This window comes from Tyto alba, unplaced genomic scaffold, assembly GCF_018691265.1.
Source record: "Tyto alba isolate M040663 unplaced genomic scaffold, T.alba_DEE_v4.0 Super-Scaffold_12, whole genome shotgun sequence".
NCBI lineage: Eukaryota > Metazoa > Chordata > Aves > Strigiformes > Tytonidae > Tyto > Tyto alba.
The window spans coordinates 1131819-1148343 of NW_024881274.1; the positions used below are offsets into that span (position 1 = coordinate 1131819).

General features: G+C 51.0%; 1 protein-coding gene and 1 pseudogene across 1 annotated transcript; one reads left to right on the forward strand and one right to left on the reverse strand.

Annotated features, from left to right (window-relative positions):
- Positions 1–8018: 8018 nt before the first annotated feature.
- LOC122152795 (feather keratin 3-like) lies at positions 8019–11284 on the reverse strand. Its single transcript, XM_042787097.1, has 3 exons — positions 11225–11284; positions 9107–9259; positions 8019–8787 (listed from the first exon to the last, which is right to left on the reverse strand). The coding sequence occupies exons 1-3, from the start codon at positions 11282–11284 to the stop codon at positions 8452–8454; spliced, it is 549 nt and encodes a 182-aa protein (XP_042643031.1). The 3' UTR covers positions 8019–8451.
- Positions 11285–11805: 521 nt separating this feature from the next.
- LOC122152796 lies at positions 11806–13255 on the forward strand (annotated as a pseudogene).
- The last annotated feature ends 3270 nt before the right edge of the window (positions 13256–16525 follow it).

Sequence of the window (16525 nt, forward strand, 5' to 3'; positions counted from 1 at the left end):
AAAAGAGGGGTGATTGCTGAGCTCCTGCCCTACCTTGCCCATGCTGTGGAAAAGGATTGCATTGTTTGAATGAATGTCATTCTAAATATAACTCTCAGGGTAAATCATTGGGAAAATCAGGAAACGGGAGAGAGAGTGTGAGGGTGTGCACTCTGCGCTCGGACAACAAATACACCCAACCCCCCACAGCAGCTGCACAGTGGGTCTCTGATTTACAGCCAGTAACCGTTGGAAGTGCAGGGATGGACCTGGCCATCAAAAAGTTAGTAACCATAAAAGATTCCCCAATTCACCTCCCCCCCACTGGTGTTATGGGGCTAATTGGCCATGGGAGAAGTGCCCTTCTTTTAGGGAGATCCTCCACAACATTAACAGGACTTTTAGTCCTCCCTGGGTCATTGATTCTGACCACCAAGGTGAAATCAAAATTATGGCATGGACTCCATTCCCGCCATGCTTTATACCTCAGGGGGAACAAATCACACAACTGATACCTTTTACAGTCCGAACAAATAAGGGAGGGGGAGAAAGAAAAGGGGGGTTCAGAAGCACAGGAAGAGCAGCCTTTTTTTGGACTACTCAGGTAACAGGGAACCCCCTCTTATTATCCTGTAAGATTAGAGGACAAATATTTAAGGAACTTGTTGACACGGGTGCGAATGTCACTATTATTAACACCTCCAGCTGGCTAGTTGAGTGGCCCCTGAAGCAAGCAGCGACAGCCACTGTGGGGGTTGGGGGACCACAACGGCCAAAACAGAGTGCTCATCTACTCACTATAGAAGGTCCAGAGGGGAGAGTGGCTCAGGTTGCTCCCTTCGTGCTCCCCATTCCCTGTACCTTTTGGGGGAGGGACATCCTGAAGCAACTTGAAGACAAATTTGTGATCAGGGCCATTGTTAAGCAGCAGCCTATTGCCCTCCCTTGGAAAACAGAAACACCAGTTTGGGTAGATCAATGGCCCCTGAAAAATGACAAGCTGCTGCACCTCCACCAGCTAATAGAAGAACAACTGGAAGCAGGGTATATAACTCCTACTACTAGCCCCTGGAACACTCCTGTTTTCACCATACCAAAAAAGTCTGGAAAATGGAGACTGTTGCATGACCTGCGTGACATTAATGCCGTAATAGAATCTATGGGAGCTCTTCAGCCTGGCCTACCCTCCCCTTCCACGATTTGTCAGGACTGGCTATTGATTGTTATCGATCTTAAAGACTGTTTCTTCACCATTCCTCTACACCCTAATGATGCTCTGAAATTTGCCTTCTCAGTTCTCTCAATAAATCAACAGGATCCACCATGACAATACCATTGGACTGTATTGCTGCAAGGAATTATGAATATCCCTACTATCTGCCAACTTGTAGTGGCTAATGCAATCCAGCCTGTTAGGAAACAGTGGCCTACAGTTATCATCTATCATTACATGGATGACATTTTGTTATTTCTGCTGAGAAAACAGAGGATCTACAAAGGGTGGTAAAAATGATAAGAGGAGCAATTCAAGACACAGGATTGCGAGTGGCAGAAGAAAAGGTACAAAACCAGGAACCTTGTAAGTACCTTGGATGTAAAATACTGTCGCAGTCAATACAATCTCAACCATTAAAACTAAACCGACAGATCTGCACTTTAAATGATCTTCAAAAATTACTAAGAACTATAAATTACATAAGACCGGTGTTGGGAATCACTATGGAAACTCTGCACCCTCTTTTCCAATTGCTGAAAGGAGATTCAGACCTCATTTCTAAACAACAGTTAACATCAGAAGCAGTCACCTGCCTACAACTAGTTGCTGACACGCTGCACAATCGACAAGGTCACAGATATTTTCCATCTCTCCCAGTATCACCGATAATAATACCCAACACTTTTCATCCATACGCCCTCTTATCGCAATGGCATAAAGAACAGAAATACCCCTTACTCATTTTGGAATGGATTTTCCTCCCTCATTCCTTTTCAAAAACAGTAATGTCAAAAATAGACATGTTCTCAGTTCTGATCCAAAAAGGACAGCTGCGCCTCCACAACCTTTTAGGGAAGGACCCTGCAGTCATATACCTGCCTATGAATGAAAGAGACCTGGAGTGGCTGATAAATGAATTGCTACCAACACAGACCGCACTAGCTGATTATATGGGCCAACTCTCCATACACCTGTCTAGGCATGCATTACTGAACTCTTTAGGTGATATCCTGTTACAAGCCCCTGTTCTTTTATCACATATCCCACTCCATAATGCTATTACAGCATTCATGGATGGATCTGGTCTCAAAGGTTGTTCTGTGGTGGTCTGGAGAGTGAATGACAGGTTGTGGCAGCAAGATGTGCGAGTGGTATCAGAGTCTCCTCAGGTCGCTGAAATAGCAGCCATCACATGGGCATTTGAGTTATTTGAACTTGTAAAACTAAATCTTATCTGTGATTCTCTTTGTGTTTCAGGAATAGTCCAGCAAATGGAAGGAGCTTTCCTGAAGGAAGTTACTAACCCTCTTTTTTTTTCACAGCTCAAAGGATTGCACCAACATATTCAGAACCACACGCTCCCTTATTTCATCTTACATACTCACTATCATACACTGCTGCCTGGACCCATCACAGAGGGAAACCGTAAGACGGACAGCCTTGCTCTTGCCCTTGCGACACCACAATTATTTCAACAGGCTTGCAACTTTCATGACTTTTTTCACCAGAATAGGAGGGCACTACAAAAGCAATTTCAACTGACAGCTGAGCAGGCACGCAGAATTATAACTGCTTGCCCAGACTGTCAGTCTATTTCTCCTCTACCACAGGTAGGGGTTAATCCACGTGGTACCTCTCCACTTCAAATTTGGCAAACTGATGTTGCACATTACCCTGCATTTTGGTGCCTGAAATGTGTCCACGTTATGGTAGACACATTCTCTGCATTCATGTATGCTTCCACCTATGCTGGTGAAAAAAGTCGTCATGCAAAATGACATTGGCTTGCTGCTTTTGCTTCAGTGGGAGTTCCCCAACATATTAAGACTGATAACAGCCCAGCCTATACCTCCTGCTCCATGGAATTTTTCTTACAAGAATGGGGTATATGCCATACAACTGGCATTCCACACTCTCCAACTGGCAAGGCCATTGTGGAGTGGGCCCATCAAACATTAAAGAATATGCTGCAAAAACAAAAAAGGGGAAGAGTAGGATGTCCCTCTTCTGAGCAATTATGGAAAGCAACCTTTGTACTCAACTTTTTAAATCACAATAATGACAACTTGACACAAGTAAAGAGATATTTTGGTGATAGACCCTCTTTCCCAGAAAAGCCATTGGTACACATTCGTAATATGGCAATGGGAAAATGGGAAGGCCTGGTACACTTGATAACCTGGGGACGCAGCTATGTTTGTGTCTCAACAGAATCTGGGCCTCAGTGGGTTTCCTCCCATTATGTCCAACCTAATCTGACAAAAGAGATGATTGTACCCTGTGAGACACCTCCCGAAAGTGAACCATGAGCCTTGTCCTTGTGGATATCACCTTGATTGTCATCATCACAGGATGGATAGTTCCCCAACCTATGAATAATGTTTGGGTAACGCTGGCCAATATCACTGGCCAAGACACCCTTTGTCTTAGCATGGCAACACCCACTAACCCATTTTCTACATGCTTAGTAGGAATCCCCATAAGCTTATTAGAATGGTTTGAGCTTTGTAACACAATGGCTGCAAGGCCCTCCTGCAATGATAGAGCTGTGCGAGAAAATGCTTGGCTCCCCTAGATGCCTTAAATTCCCTTAAAGCCACAAGAACTCAATCTATTGGGATCACTCACAGCTGCTTATTGTTTTTATCTGCATTACACCAGGAAGAATCAAAGCAATAGTTGGTCAGTGAATAGACCCCTAGCAATCTATAGAAACATGAGTGTATGGTGCAACTGTACCTTAGTCAATATCTCCAAAGGTGTGAATAGCCCTATTGGCCTTCCCCTTGGGATGTTCTTTATATGTGGTGAGCACACCTGGATGGGCACCCCCTCACATACTCAGGGCAGGGACCGTGCACCTTAGGGAAATTAACCTTGCTTCCCCCAAATGCTACATGGCAGAATAGAGCAGCTATTGACTTTCTGTTATTAGCTCAAGGACACAGATATAAAGACTTTAAGGAAATGTGTTGCATGAATTTATCTGACCATTCAGAGTCAGTTCACAAAAGCATTCAAGATTTACAAGGCCTTGCCCAACAGCTTAAGGTTAATAACTGGAATCCCTGCACTGACTGGGGTTCATGGAGAGGTCCATAGCTAAAAAGAATTATTCTTTGTTGTTTCGAGTTCTTGTATTGATTATGATGCTATCACTAATCATTTTCCTTCCTTGCTGTATTGGAATAGTTCGTGCCGTATTTAGCCAAATGATAGACAAAGCTATGAATGTACAATTGCAAACTGTGTTATACTTCAGCAAATAAATAAAAATGGGGGAGATGTGGGAAACAAGAGACAAGGAGTAGCTGCACAGCAAACAAAACACCAAATCTGAGTCCTGATTGGACATAGCTATGTACATCCCTTCAGCTGCAAGATAAGAAAATACCATCCGAGGAGAGCTAAAAGAGAAGTGGAAAACTACCAGCACTGCCCCACACTGCCTCAGAGATCTATATAAGATTTATTGTTCTATAAATAAACAATTCAGCTTGGATCTAAGCGTGACTCCGTGATTTCATATATTGCACCCCTGGCCACGCGGGAAGAACCAGAGAGGGACACACAGCATGCTCCTGCGTCTTCCTATCCTGCTGATAACAGTAGAAGGGGACTGGCTCCGTTGGTTACTCCTCACAGCTGAGGTGTTGGCCTATGGAGACAAGATGGGAGAGAGATTTTCTTCAAAATTTCAGAAGCCAGAAGATGCTCACTCCCCACTTGGTGTATCCAAATCTGGGCAATACCTTGATACCAATCTCTTAGAAAATGACATATTTTGGACAACATTTTCACATAGTATTTATACACAGAGCACTATCGAGACCTTGGAGACCTCACTGTCACTGAGGTCACTGTAGATGACTTCCAGCACCACTAATTGTCCCAGGAACTGGATGCGTTCCTATGGAGTAGTCCAACTTCATAGCCAAATCAGAACACCTCACACTTCAGAAGAGATACCTCCAGAGACCGCAATTCATTGTCTTTTTTCCAATTCCACTGTCAACTGCCTGGTCCCTGGAAAAGGATCCCAACTTTTGGGCTTCCTCACCAATCAGTGGCTGACTCTTGGCCCCACGCTCCCAGCATCGGAGTTGCCAGGCAGTACTCTGCTCACCTGGCTACCGTCTCTCATCTTTCCACATGTCTCAAAGTTCTCTCGAGGTCAGGGACTGGGTACTTTCCATCTCTGCAGCAATCTCTCTCACTTCTTCTTCCCACTTCTTTCCTGAAGGAACGACCAGCTTCCCAACCAGACGCTTCCTCCTCCTCACCCCCTTGTTATTCGATCATATGGAGGCATTCACTTGTCCATTTTTTTTTTTTTTTCTGCTGAAGCTATTACTGTAGGTGGTGTTTGGGTCCCTATCACAACCACAATGTTCTCACACGTGGCTTGGGTCTCTGCCTCAACTACTGTGTTCTTACCAGTATTTTGGACCCCTGGCTGAACCGGGACATTCACAGAGGTGGTTTGGGTCCTGCCGTAACCACGGTCCTCTGATAGTACTGAATCGTGGCTCAACAGACACCGGTCAAACCCCAGTACAGTGCTGAAAGCACCGGGTTTTCAAGCAGCTGCCACCCAGGGTCCGGCCAGCTCAGGGTGTGTTTCCCACCCAAAAGTTACCTGTCCCCAAAGTTACCTCTTCTTACGTCAGCAAGCCATCATATTCCACAAGCTCCGCAATAAGCCAACAGTGTTGAGCAGTAGTAGTATACGGCACACGTAAGGGTGAACAAGGACCCTGGGGGCCTACACAACAAAACATCCCACATCCATCCCGGATGGAAAGAGGGAGGTGTATTCCCCCATCCCCTCCAGAAGAGAGCTCCCCCAGCACAGGAGGGGAATCAATGGCAGGGCAGAGGCATAGCCTTTGGTTCTGTTACCTTGTGCCAAGCTCAGTCAAATAAAGCCATAAGCATCGCAGCAAGCAAAGCCCCTGACCTGCACTCAGGACTGCCGGTTAGTAGCTACTACAACTATAGCACTCCCTGTTCAGAACTGCCATTGTCTCGAGCCCCGCAACAACCAACAAAAAGGCTGAGGTGAGTTGACCTTGTCTGCTCATCAGGTGCCCACCAAGATGCTCTACTGCTGCCCCTCCTCAGAGAGAAAGGGAGGACAAAATGACATGAAGAACGCATGGGTGAAGATAAGGGCATTTTAATGAAGAAAAGCAAAGTGAAGCATGCAGAAGGAAAGCAAAGCAGGAAGATTTATTCTCTACTTCAAATCAGCAGGCGATGTCCAGACACTCCTGGCAAAGAGGGTCAGAGTGCAATTAGCGGTTCATTGGGAAGAAAAATGCCTTTAATAATGAATCGCCCACCACACTCCCTACTTCCCCTTTTCTCATAGCCATGATTGCTGTCCGTGATGTCATATGGTATGGAATATCCCCTCGCTTAGTCTGGGTCAGCTGTCCTGGCTCTGTCCCCTCCAAACTCTTGCTCACCACTAGACTGCTGACCCTTTGGAGACATGGTAGTGGCATGTTGCAGTCGCTCACTTCCCCTTTCCCCGAACGCTGAGAAAGAGGAAATAAACCAGCCTTGGGATTCAAAATAGGACTTGGAGGGATAAATCACCCGTTACGGTCACAGGAAAAATGCAGACTCGCTTGCAGAAGAAAATAAAGAACATAGATTTATTACAGCCACTAGCAACAGCAATGCTTCACAGAGTAGGACAGTGACAAGCATTACCACATCCTGAGAACACCTTCTCCCCACCTCTGCCTTCTACCCGGGCTCAGCTCTGCTCCCGATATCGCTACCTCCTCCCCTTGCAGCTCAGGGGGAAGGGACTGGGGGGTGTAGCCAGTGCTGCCGCGTCTTCCATCTTCAGTGTGGGGAACTTCTGGAAGTTCTTCCCCCTGCTCCAGTGTGGTCCTCCTCTCACAGGAGACAGTCCTCCACAAACTTTCTCCAACACGAGTCCCTCCCACAGGCCACAGTGTTTCCCTCACTGCTCTAGAGTGGGACACCAACTTCCTTTAACTGGAGACCCTCCCACGGGATGCAGCCCTTACTGAGATGCTCCAGCATGGGACACACCCGCGTGCTGCAACCCCTCCAGCACTGAACTGCAAGAGCGGGGGCTGCTTCTTCTCACAGGATCCCGGCCTCCCTCAGGCAAAGACACTGTAATTTACATATGAAGTCTCTCACAGGCCATAAAGAAGTGTCTGGTCCACCAAAGACCTTCATGGGTAGCAGGGGTGGCCGCCCCGCCATCTCACCACAGGTTAACAGGGTGGTCTCTGCTCTGGAAAACCTCCACCCTGATTTCTTCTGCTGTTCCTCCACTGACCTTGTAGTTCACGCAGCTGCTGCAACTCCCCCTCACAAGTCCAACACCTCCTTCTTAAATCTGTTCTTGCAGGGGCACAGCTGAATGGCTCGGCCTCGGTGAGGAGGTGGATCTGACTTGGAGGCAAGGAACCTTTGAGAAGATTCTCACAGGAGGACACTGCTGTAGTCCCCTCCCCTGCCACCAGAAAGCCCACCAATCAATCAAACCCAGGACATTTAGCAAGGCAGTCTTGCTGCTGTGCAAGCACTGCCCAGCAAAACCCAAAACATTGATGTGTCAGAAACACCATTCTACTTACAACTACAAAGAACAAGTAGAAGGGTAGTGGGGTGGAATTTAACTTCATCTCAGGTAGACCCCACACAATGCTGTTATCAATCACTGCCCGCTCATCCCCAACAACCCCTTCCCGGAGACACCCAGGCAAATCCTCTATCCTTGAGCAACCTGGGAAAGCATCTACAGGAGAAAGGATAACACAAAGGCGTGGGATGGGATGCAGCAGAACTTTAATGAGACAAAGGAGGAAATGAGGTTGCTTTGAGTTGAGGTGCCAGTGCAGGGAGCACCAGGGTGAGAAAGGTGCGTGCGCACCATGGCTGTGGCAGAGATCCCAGCAGGTGTCCATCTGCAACAAGCCCCACAGAGGGAGCAGGGCCAGCATGGCCTCCCTAGGCTGGCTTTGTGGGGCTCCCAGCCCCGCGGAGCACAAGGCAACAAGGATACGGGAGGGAAAGGAGAGAGTGGAAGAAGGGGAGGGCAGCCGTGGACCGTGATCTCAGAGAGGCTGGGCTGGCCCCATTGTTTCAGAAGGGGTGCTGATGTTGCTCAGCCGCTCTGAGAGCAAGAACCCAATGCTCCGTCCGCAGTCCGGTAGCATCTTGTGGGTCCCCGAGGCCCTTCCCCAGGGCCGTCGCCGGCAGCTTTAGCAGGGGAGGCACCTCCTGCCGCAGTAGCGACTGCCCAAGCCGGAGAGGCCAAAGCCCCCGGAGGAGATGGGCACTCCCTCAGAGCTGAGGATGCTGCCGACGGCGGCGGAGGTGGAGGAGCCCACGGCGGTGCTCTGCGGGAAGGAGCTGAGGATGGGGCCGGGCAGGGTCACCACCACGGGGGAGGGCTGGATGACGACGGTGGAGTCCTGGCACTGCCTGACACAGGACTCATTGCAGCTGTTGGCCAGCGGGGTCGGGCCGCAGGGCTGGCATGGCACGCAGGGCAGGCACCGGTTGTAGCAGGACATGTCTGGACGGTGGAGTCGAACCTGGGAGTGGGATCAGAGGAAATCAGCACACAAGGTGTGGTTGAAGAGCAGCCTGTACCCAAGCATGAGGAATACCCTTACCCTCAGCTTAATAGAGCCAACCAAGGGCGACCATGACCACACAGGTCCCCACCTAGCCCATAGCTCAGGAGACACCTCAGCCAAGCCCCAACCTCTCCTTCTGCTCACTTCCCTCTCCTATAGCAGCAGCCTCAAGACCCAGCATAGGAGAAAGAGACAAGCTGTGCGCTGAGAAAACGCAGAGGAGGACAAGGAGGAGGAACAGGATGCGGAAGAGGACAAAGGGCTCCAGACTCACCTTGTTCTCAAGGAGATGGAAGTGAGAGGAATGGATGAGAGAGTGAGGAGAAGGGCCTGCTTTTATACTGCTACTACACTGCCCCAGGCCTAGAGTAGCAGCACACGGGCGGTAATTTTCCAACAGACTCACCTCCAAAGCAAAATAGCCTACCTAGTGGCACAGGTTGTGCTTTGGTTTCCATCAACACTGTTGTTTCATTTCCTCATTTCTGACATCACCATTACGCCGCTGAGGCTCCTTTGAAGTACCAGCAGGAGAGGCCCAAGGATTTCCTGAGCCGACCATGTCAGTACAAGCAGAAGATGTGCCTCCGAGTACTGGAGGGGTCTGTGCAGGTGGAGGACATGGGTCTGAGGAAATCTGGTGAGTTAGTTTGCAAACCCCTCTGCAGGAAGGTAGGCCTGTCTTCCCAACAAAGCAGTCCTCTCCTGGGTGCCCAAAAGCTCCTGTGACTGAGGTCCTCCCACTCTCCTCTAAACACCATCCTCTTTGGTTGAACGATACGGATTCTGACCACTCAGAGACATAAAGGCCTGGCCACTTTTCCAAAACAAGCTGATGGGCAAGTGGTCCCCCCACTGAAATGTGGGTGTGCTGGCAAGGTCATGCTGAGGGCAGTGGCCGTTGGGGCTGCCTCGAGCAGTGTACTCAAATACAGCCCAATGCCTGAGAATAGTTTTCTAGGGCAGGGATGGAGCTGCCCTGGCTGCAGGGCAATTCAGCCCTGCGTGGGACACGGGCCTGCAGACAGCACGCACTCCTGGCTTGGCCTCACACCAAAAGGCTGACACATGGCCCATCCAAAATTAACGTGACTCGCCATGGGTAGGGAGAGTCTATCCCAGGAAGCTTGCCTACTGAACACATTCCCTTGCCTTCCTGGGATGCGTCCCAGCCGTCTCCATGTCTGCAGGGCAGGGAAGTACATCGCCTACTTGATGTAGTCTGAGAGGTGGTTTTGTACCCAGGGCCCTTCTGAGCGCATCCCCGCCCTGAGCATTCTCTGGCACATGGCTCTGCAGGGTCCCGACGGCCCTCACTCCTTGGGGAGTTGAGGGAAGTTTCCTTGCCTCTCCAGTGGTGCTGGGTTGTACTCCACGCCGAGGAGTCTTTTAGGTTACGGGAGGGGAGGTGTGATGTAGCCCTAATGTCGGGAAAAGACATACCACGCGGCACACAATCATGAGTCCAAGCCCGTGGGGGGGAGTTTTCTGAAGCCCTTTCTTTCCCTCCCCCGGGGAATTCAGGAGAGCTCCTCACCGCAGCCCTGTCTCTTTGGACAGGAAGATGAGGCCTGTGTGTGTGCCTATGGTGCTGCCAGCTCTTCTGAGCTCCTTTGCACTTCACAGCCGCCTCCATGGCATACTACATACCAGCTGTCTGAATAGGCCAAATCTGGCATGCCTGAAGTCCAGGGGCTGTACTCTGCTACTCGCTTTCCTTCCTCCCTTCAGGTCTTGCATTCCACTGTTTCTCACGTGCAAGAGCCAAGGCTGCCCTTGATTCCAAAGTTCCAAATCATTCCTTCCCTCGTGGGGGCAGCTGTGCCTCACCCGTCTTTGGCCCAGGACAGAATCGCAGGATCCTTCAGGTTGGAAGGGACCTCTGGAGATCGTCTAGTCCAAACGTCCCTGCTCAAAGCAGGGTCAGCCCCTGGACGATGCTGAGGGCCATGTCCTCTCAAGCTCTGAACACCTCCAAGGATGAGGACTCCGTAACCTGTTCAGGCAATCCCAGATGGTGCTTTCTCGCTCTCACCCTAACAGAGTCTTTTCTCGTCTTTTCGTGGAATCTCCCGTATTGCAGTATGCGCCTCTTACCGCTTGTCCCTTCAGACGATAGGACTCGGGACGGTCTGGCACCATGATCGTGACTCTCTCGCATCAGCTTTTTTAACCCAGTGCTACGAAGCGTGTTCCGGGGCCTTCTCTCCTTCAGGGTGAACAACCAAGACGTCTCGCAGCCCCTCCTGCCTCAGGGGCTCCAGTTGCTTCATGGGCTCTGTGGCCCTTTGCTGGACTCATGCCAGCATGGCTGTGACTCCCTCGTACTGAGCAGCCACGAACTGGACAGAAATTGTGCTTTCAACAGTGCTTAGCCAAGAAGACGGCTCACCTGCTGCAGTGTGATCGCAACAATCTTCTTAATGCAGACCAGGACACTGTCAGATGCCATTTCTCCGGAGGTCCAGGCTGCCTCATGGTGTCCTCCGGGACCCATGTCCTCTGCTGCAAAGCTGTTGGGCAGTCCACCAGGCCCGGCCTGTACTGGTGCAGGAAATTCTTCCTCCCCCACTGCATGACTTTGCATAGAGGGCTTAAGCAGTACTGGCCCCTGTCTAGAACCCTACGGGGCACCAGGAGACAGTGGGCACCAGCTGGACTTTGTGCCACTCGTCACAACCCATGGAGACAAGCAGCCCTGCCAGATTTCCATCCCCAGCACTGCCATCTTCCCCAGACTCTATTTTAACACTTCGCCTGCAAGGATTCTCACAGCAGACAGACTCAAAGGCCAGTAAAGACCAAGGCCAAGATCTCTTGGACTACCTCCACCATCACTATAACCCCTGTCCAGAGTGAAGCTGCTCTGTGGAGCACTGAGGCTGCCTTTCACCAAGCCTGCTTTTGGTGCTGACCGGCCTGGAAGGAAAACTTCTTCTTGCCCTCCACATGTTTTCCCTGAACCAATGCCACATGGACCCCTCCGGCACTTCAGAAGCACCTCATGCTAGCAGTGAAACAACCCTCTCCAGGAAATCCTTGGGCCTCTCATCCTCCCACATGAAAGGAGCCAGCATGGCAGGCCAGGCATGCCAGAGATGAGGAAATGAAATGTCAGTGGTGACGGAAGCCAAAACACAAACTGTGCCATCAGGTAGGATATTCTGCTCTGGAGGTGAGTCTGTTGGAAAATTACTGCCTGGGAAAATTACAGACTGTGGTCCTGGGGCATTTCTGGAGCAGTATAAAAGCAGGGCCCATCTCCTCACTCTCTCATTCACTCTTCTCACCTCCACCTCCTTGGGAACAAGGTGACTCTGGAGCCCTTTCTTTTCTCCCTCTTCATCTTCCTCGTTCCTCTTTTATCTGGGTTGTGGGGTTGCTTACCAGGGAAAAGGGAGGTAGGGACAAGGTGAGGCATGGAGAGAGATGGAGGTTTGGCTACAGTGAGCCTTAAATTAGGCAGGGACTTCACTGGAATTGGTCGGTTATGGCAGGGGACTTTTGAGCCGGTGGGAAGGAGAAACCCACGGGCCTCCCTACAATCCTCCCACCTTTTCTCACCACTTCTTGATTTTTCCTTTCTCCTGGTGGAGTGACTCGTTGTTGTCCAAACACACCTTGTGCTATGTTTTCCCTTGATCCTGCTGCCAGGTTCATCTCCACTGTCGAGACATGTCCTGCTACAACCGGTGCCTGCCCTGCGTGCCATGCCAGCCCTGCGGCCCGACCCCGCTGGCCAACAGCTGTAATGAGTCCTGTGTCAGGCAGTGCCAGGACTCCACCGTCGTCATCCAGCCCTCCCCCGTGGTGGTGACCCTGCCCGGCCCCATCCTCAGCTCCTTCCCGCAGAGCACCGCCGTGGGCTCCTCCACCTCCGCCGCCGTCGGCAGCATCCTCAGCTCTGAGGGAGTGCCCATCTCCTCCGGGGGCTTTGGCCTCTCCGGCTTGGGCAGTCGCTACTGCGGCAGGAGGTGCCTCCCCTGCTAAAGCTGCCGGCGACGGCCCTGGGGAAGGGCCTCGGGGACCCACAAGATGCTACCGGACTGCGGACGGAGCATTGGGTTCTTGCTCTCAGAGCGGCTGAGCAACATCAGCACCCCTTCTGAAACAATGGGGCCAGCCCAGCCTCTCTGAGATCACGGTCCACGGCTGCCCTCCCCTTCTTCCACTCTCTCCTTTCCCTCCCGTATCCTTGTTGCCTTGTGCTCCGCGGGGCTGGGAGCCCCACAAAGCCAGCCTAGGGAGGCCATGCTGGCCCTGCTCCCTCTGTGGGGCTTGTTGCAGATGGACACCTGCTGGGATCTCTGCCACAGCCATGGTGCGCACGCACCTTTCCACCCCTGGTGCTCCCTGCACTGGCACCTCAACTCAAAGCAACCTCATTTCCTCCTTTGTCTCATTAAAGTTCTGCTGCATCCCATCCCACGCCTTTGTGTTATCCTTTCTCCTGTAGATGCTTTCCCAGGTTGCTCAAGGATAGAGGATTTGCCTGGGTGTCTCCGGGAAGGGGTTGTTGGGGATGAGCGGGCAGTGATTGATAACAGCATTGTGTGGGGTCTACCTGAGATGAAGTTAAATTCCACCCCACTACCCTTCTACTTGTTCTTTGTAGTTGTAAGTAGAATGGTGTTTCTGACACATCAATGTTTTGGGTTTTGCTGGGCAGTGCTTGCACAGCAGCAAGACTACCTTGCTAAATGTCCTGGGTTTGATTGATTGGTGGGCTTTCTGGTGGCAGGGGAGGGGACTACAGCAGTGTCCTCCTGTGAGAATCTTCTCAAAGGTTCCTTGCCTCCAAGTCAGATCCACCTCCTCACCGAGGCCGAGCCATTCAGCTGTGCCCCTGCAAGAACAGATTTAAGAAGGAGGTGTTGGACTTGTGAGGGGGAGTTGCAGCAGCTGCGTGAACTACAAGGTCAGTGGAGGAACAGCAGAAGAAATCAGGGTGGAGGTTTTCCAGAGCAGAGACCACCCTGTTAACCTGTGGTGAGATGGCGGGGCGGCCACCCCTGCTACCCATGAAGGTCTTTGGTGGACCAGACACTTCTTTATGGCCTGTGAGAGACTTCATATGTAAATTACAGTGTCTTTGCCTGAGGGAGGCCGGGATCCTGTGAGAAGAAGCAGCCCCCGCTCTTGCAGTTCAGTGCTGGAGGGGTTGCAGCACGCGGGTGTGTCCCATGCTGGAGCATCTCAGTAAGGGCTGCATCCCGTGGGAGGGTCTCCAGTTAAAGGAAGTTGGTGTCCCACTCTAGAGCAGTGAGGGAAACACTGTGGCCTGTGGGAGGGACTCGTGTTGGAGAAAGTTTGTGGAGGACTGTCTCCTGTGAGAGGAGGACCACACTGGAGCAGGGGGAAGAACTTCCAGAAGTTCCCCACACTGAAGATGGAAGACGCGGCAGCACTGGCTACACCCCCCAGTCCCTTCCCCCTGAGCTGCAAGGGGAGGAGGTAGCGATATCGGGAGCAGAGCTGAGCCCGGGTAGAAGGCAGAGGTGGGGAGAAGGTGTTCTCAGGATGTGGTAATGCTTGTCACTGTCCTACTCTGTGAAGCATTGCTGTTGCTAGTGGCTGTAATAAATCTATGTTCTTTATTTTCTTCTGCAAGCGAGTCTGCATTTTTCCTGTGACCGTAACGGGTGATTTATCCCTCCAAGTCCTATTTTGAATCCCAAGGCTGGTTTATTTCCTCTTTCTCAGCGTTCGGGGAAAGGGGAAGTGAGCGACTGCAACATGCCACTACCATGTCTCCAAAGGGTCAGCAGTCTAGTGGTGAGCAAGAGTTTGGAGGGGACAGAGCCAGGACAGCTGACCCAGACTAAGCGAGGGGATATTCCATACCATATGACATCACGGACAGCAATCATGGCTATGAGAAAAGGGGAAGTAGGGAGTGTGGTGGGCGATTCATTATTAAAGGCATTTTTCTTCCCAATGAACCGCTAATTGCACTCTGACCCTCTTTGCCAGGAGTGTCTGGACATCGCCTGCTGATTTGAAGTAGAGAATAAATCTTCCTGCTTTGCTTTCCTTCTGCATGCTTCACTTTGCTTTTCTTCATTAAAATGCCCTTATCTTCACCCATGCGTTCTTCATGTCATTTTGTCCTCCCTTTCTCTCTGAGGAGGGGCAGCAGTAGAGCATCTTGGTGGGCACCTGATGAGCAGACAAGGTCAACTCACCTCAGCCTTTTTGTTGGTTGTTGCGGGGCTCGAGACAATGGCAGTTCTGAACAGGGAGTGCTATAGTTGTAGTAGCTACTAACCGGCAGTCCTGAGTGCAGGTCAGGGGCTTTGCTTGCTGCGATGCTTATGGCTTTATTTGACTGAGCTTGGCACAAGGTAACAGAACCAAAGGCTATGCCTCTGCCCTGCCATTGATTCCCCTCCTGTGCTGGGGGAGCTCTCTTCTGGAGGGGATGGGGGAATACACCTCCCTCTTTCCATCCGGGATGGATGTGGGATGTTTTGTTGTGTAGGCCCCCAGGGTCCTTGTTCACCCTTACGTGTGCCGTATACTACTACTGCTCAACACTGTTGGCTTATTGCGGAGCTTGTGGAATATGATGGCTTGCTGACGTAAGAAGAGGTAACTTTGGGGACAGGTAACTTTTGGGTGGGAAACACACCCTGAGCTGGCCGGACCCTGGGTGGCAGCTGCTTGAAAACCCGGTGCTTTCAGCACTGTACTGGGGTTTGACCGGTGTCTGTTGAGCCACGATTCAGTACTATCAGAGGACCGTGGTTACGGCAGGACCCAAACCACCTCTGTGAATGTCCCGGTTCAGCCAGGGGTCCAAAATACTGGTAAGAACACAGTAGTTGAGGCAGAGACCCAAGCCACGTGTGAGAACATTGTGGTTGTGATAGGGACCCAAACACCACCTACAGTAATAGCTTCAGCAGAAAAAAAAAAAAAAAATGGACAAGTGAACGCCTCCATATGATCGAATAACAAGGGGGTGAGGAGGAGGAAGCGTCTGGTTGGGAAGCTGGTCGTTCCTTCAGGAAAGAAGTGGGAAGAAGAAGTGAGAGAGATTGCTGCAGAGATGGAAAGTACCCAGTCCCTGACCTCGAGAGAACTTTGAGACATGTGGAAAGATGAGAGACGGTAGCCAGGTGAGCAGAGTACTGCCTGGCAACTCCGATGCTGGGAGCGTGGGGCCAAGAGTCAGCCACTGATTGGTGAGGAAGCCCAAAAGTTGGGATCCTTTTCCAGGGACCAGGCAGTTGACAGTGGAATTGGAAAAAAGACAATGAATTGCGGTCTCTGGAGGTATCTCCTGTTGACCCTGAGGGCAAGATGAAGGTGGTCACATCCCAGTAGTAGTGATCAATAACATCTGTATCCTCACCAATCTGGCAACAAGACAACAATAACTGATTACAAGAAAGATGATTAACAGCCTCTGCATGGTCCATTCTTCTGCAGGACACTGCAGCCTCAGTGGTGAGGGAAGCGTTGCCCTGGGGAAGCTATGGGTGTACGGGTACCTGGGGAGCCTTCGCCATTCCCAAAGTGAGGCGAGGGTGAACCGATGCATGACTGTGGATAATCAAAGCAAGCCCGTGTCACTGCACAGCCATCCTCAAGAAGCCATTGCCAGAGCCACCCCTGAGCAACCACATCTCTCTTGCTCATGAACAAGGGAGAGCCTCTGCAGGGGAAAGGATGACACAGAGGCATGGGC

What these genes read in the sequence shown, in the direction of transcription:
- LOC122152795 (XM_042787097.1), bottom strand. Translation starts at nt 11,284, where the DNA reads ATGGCATCTGACAGTGTCCTGGTCTGCATTAAGAAGATTGTTGCGATC. An exon ending in TTGCGATCACACTGCAGCAG is followed by an intron (nt 9,260 to 11,224) that starts GTGAGCCGTCTT and finishes CTGTGCCACTAG; the next exon opens with GTAGGCTATTTTGCTTTGGA. An exon ending in TCCATCTCCTTGAGAACAAG is followed by an intron (nt 8,788 to 9,106) that starts GTGAGTCTGGAG and finishes TCCCACTCCCAG; the next exon opens with GTTCGACTCCACCGTCCAGA.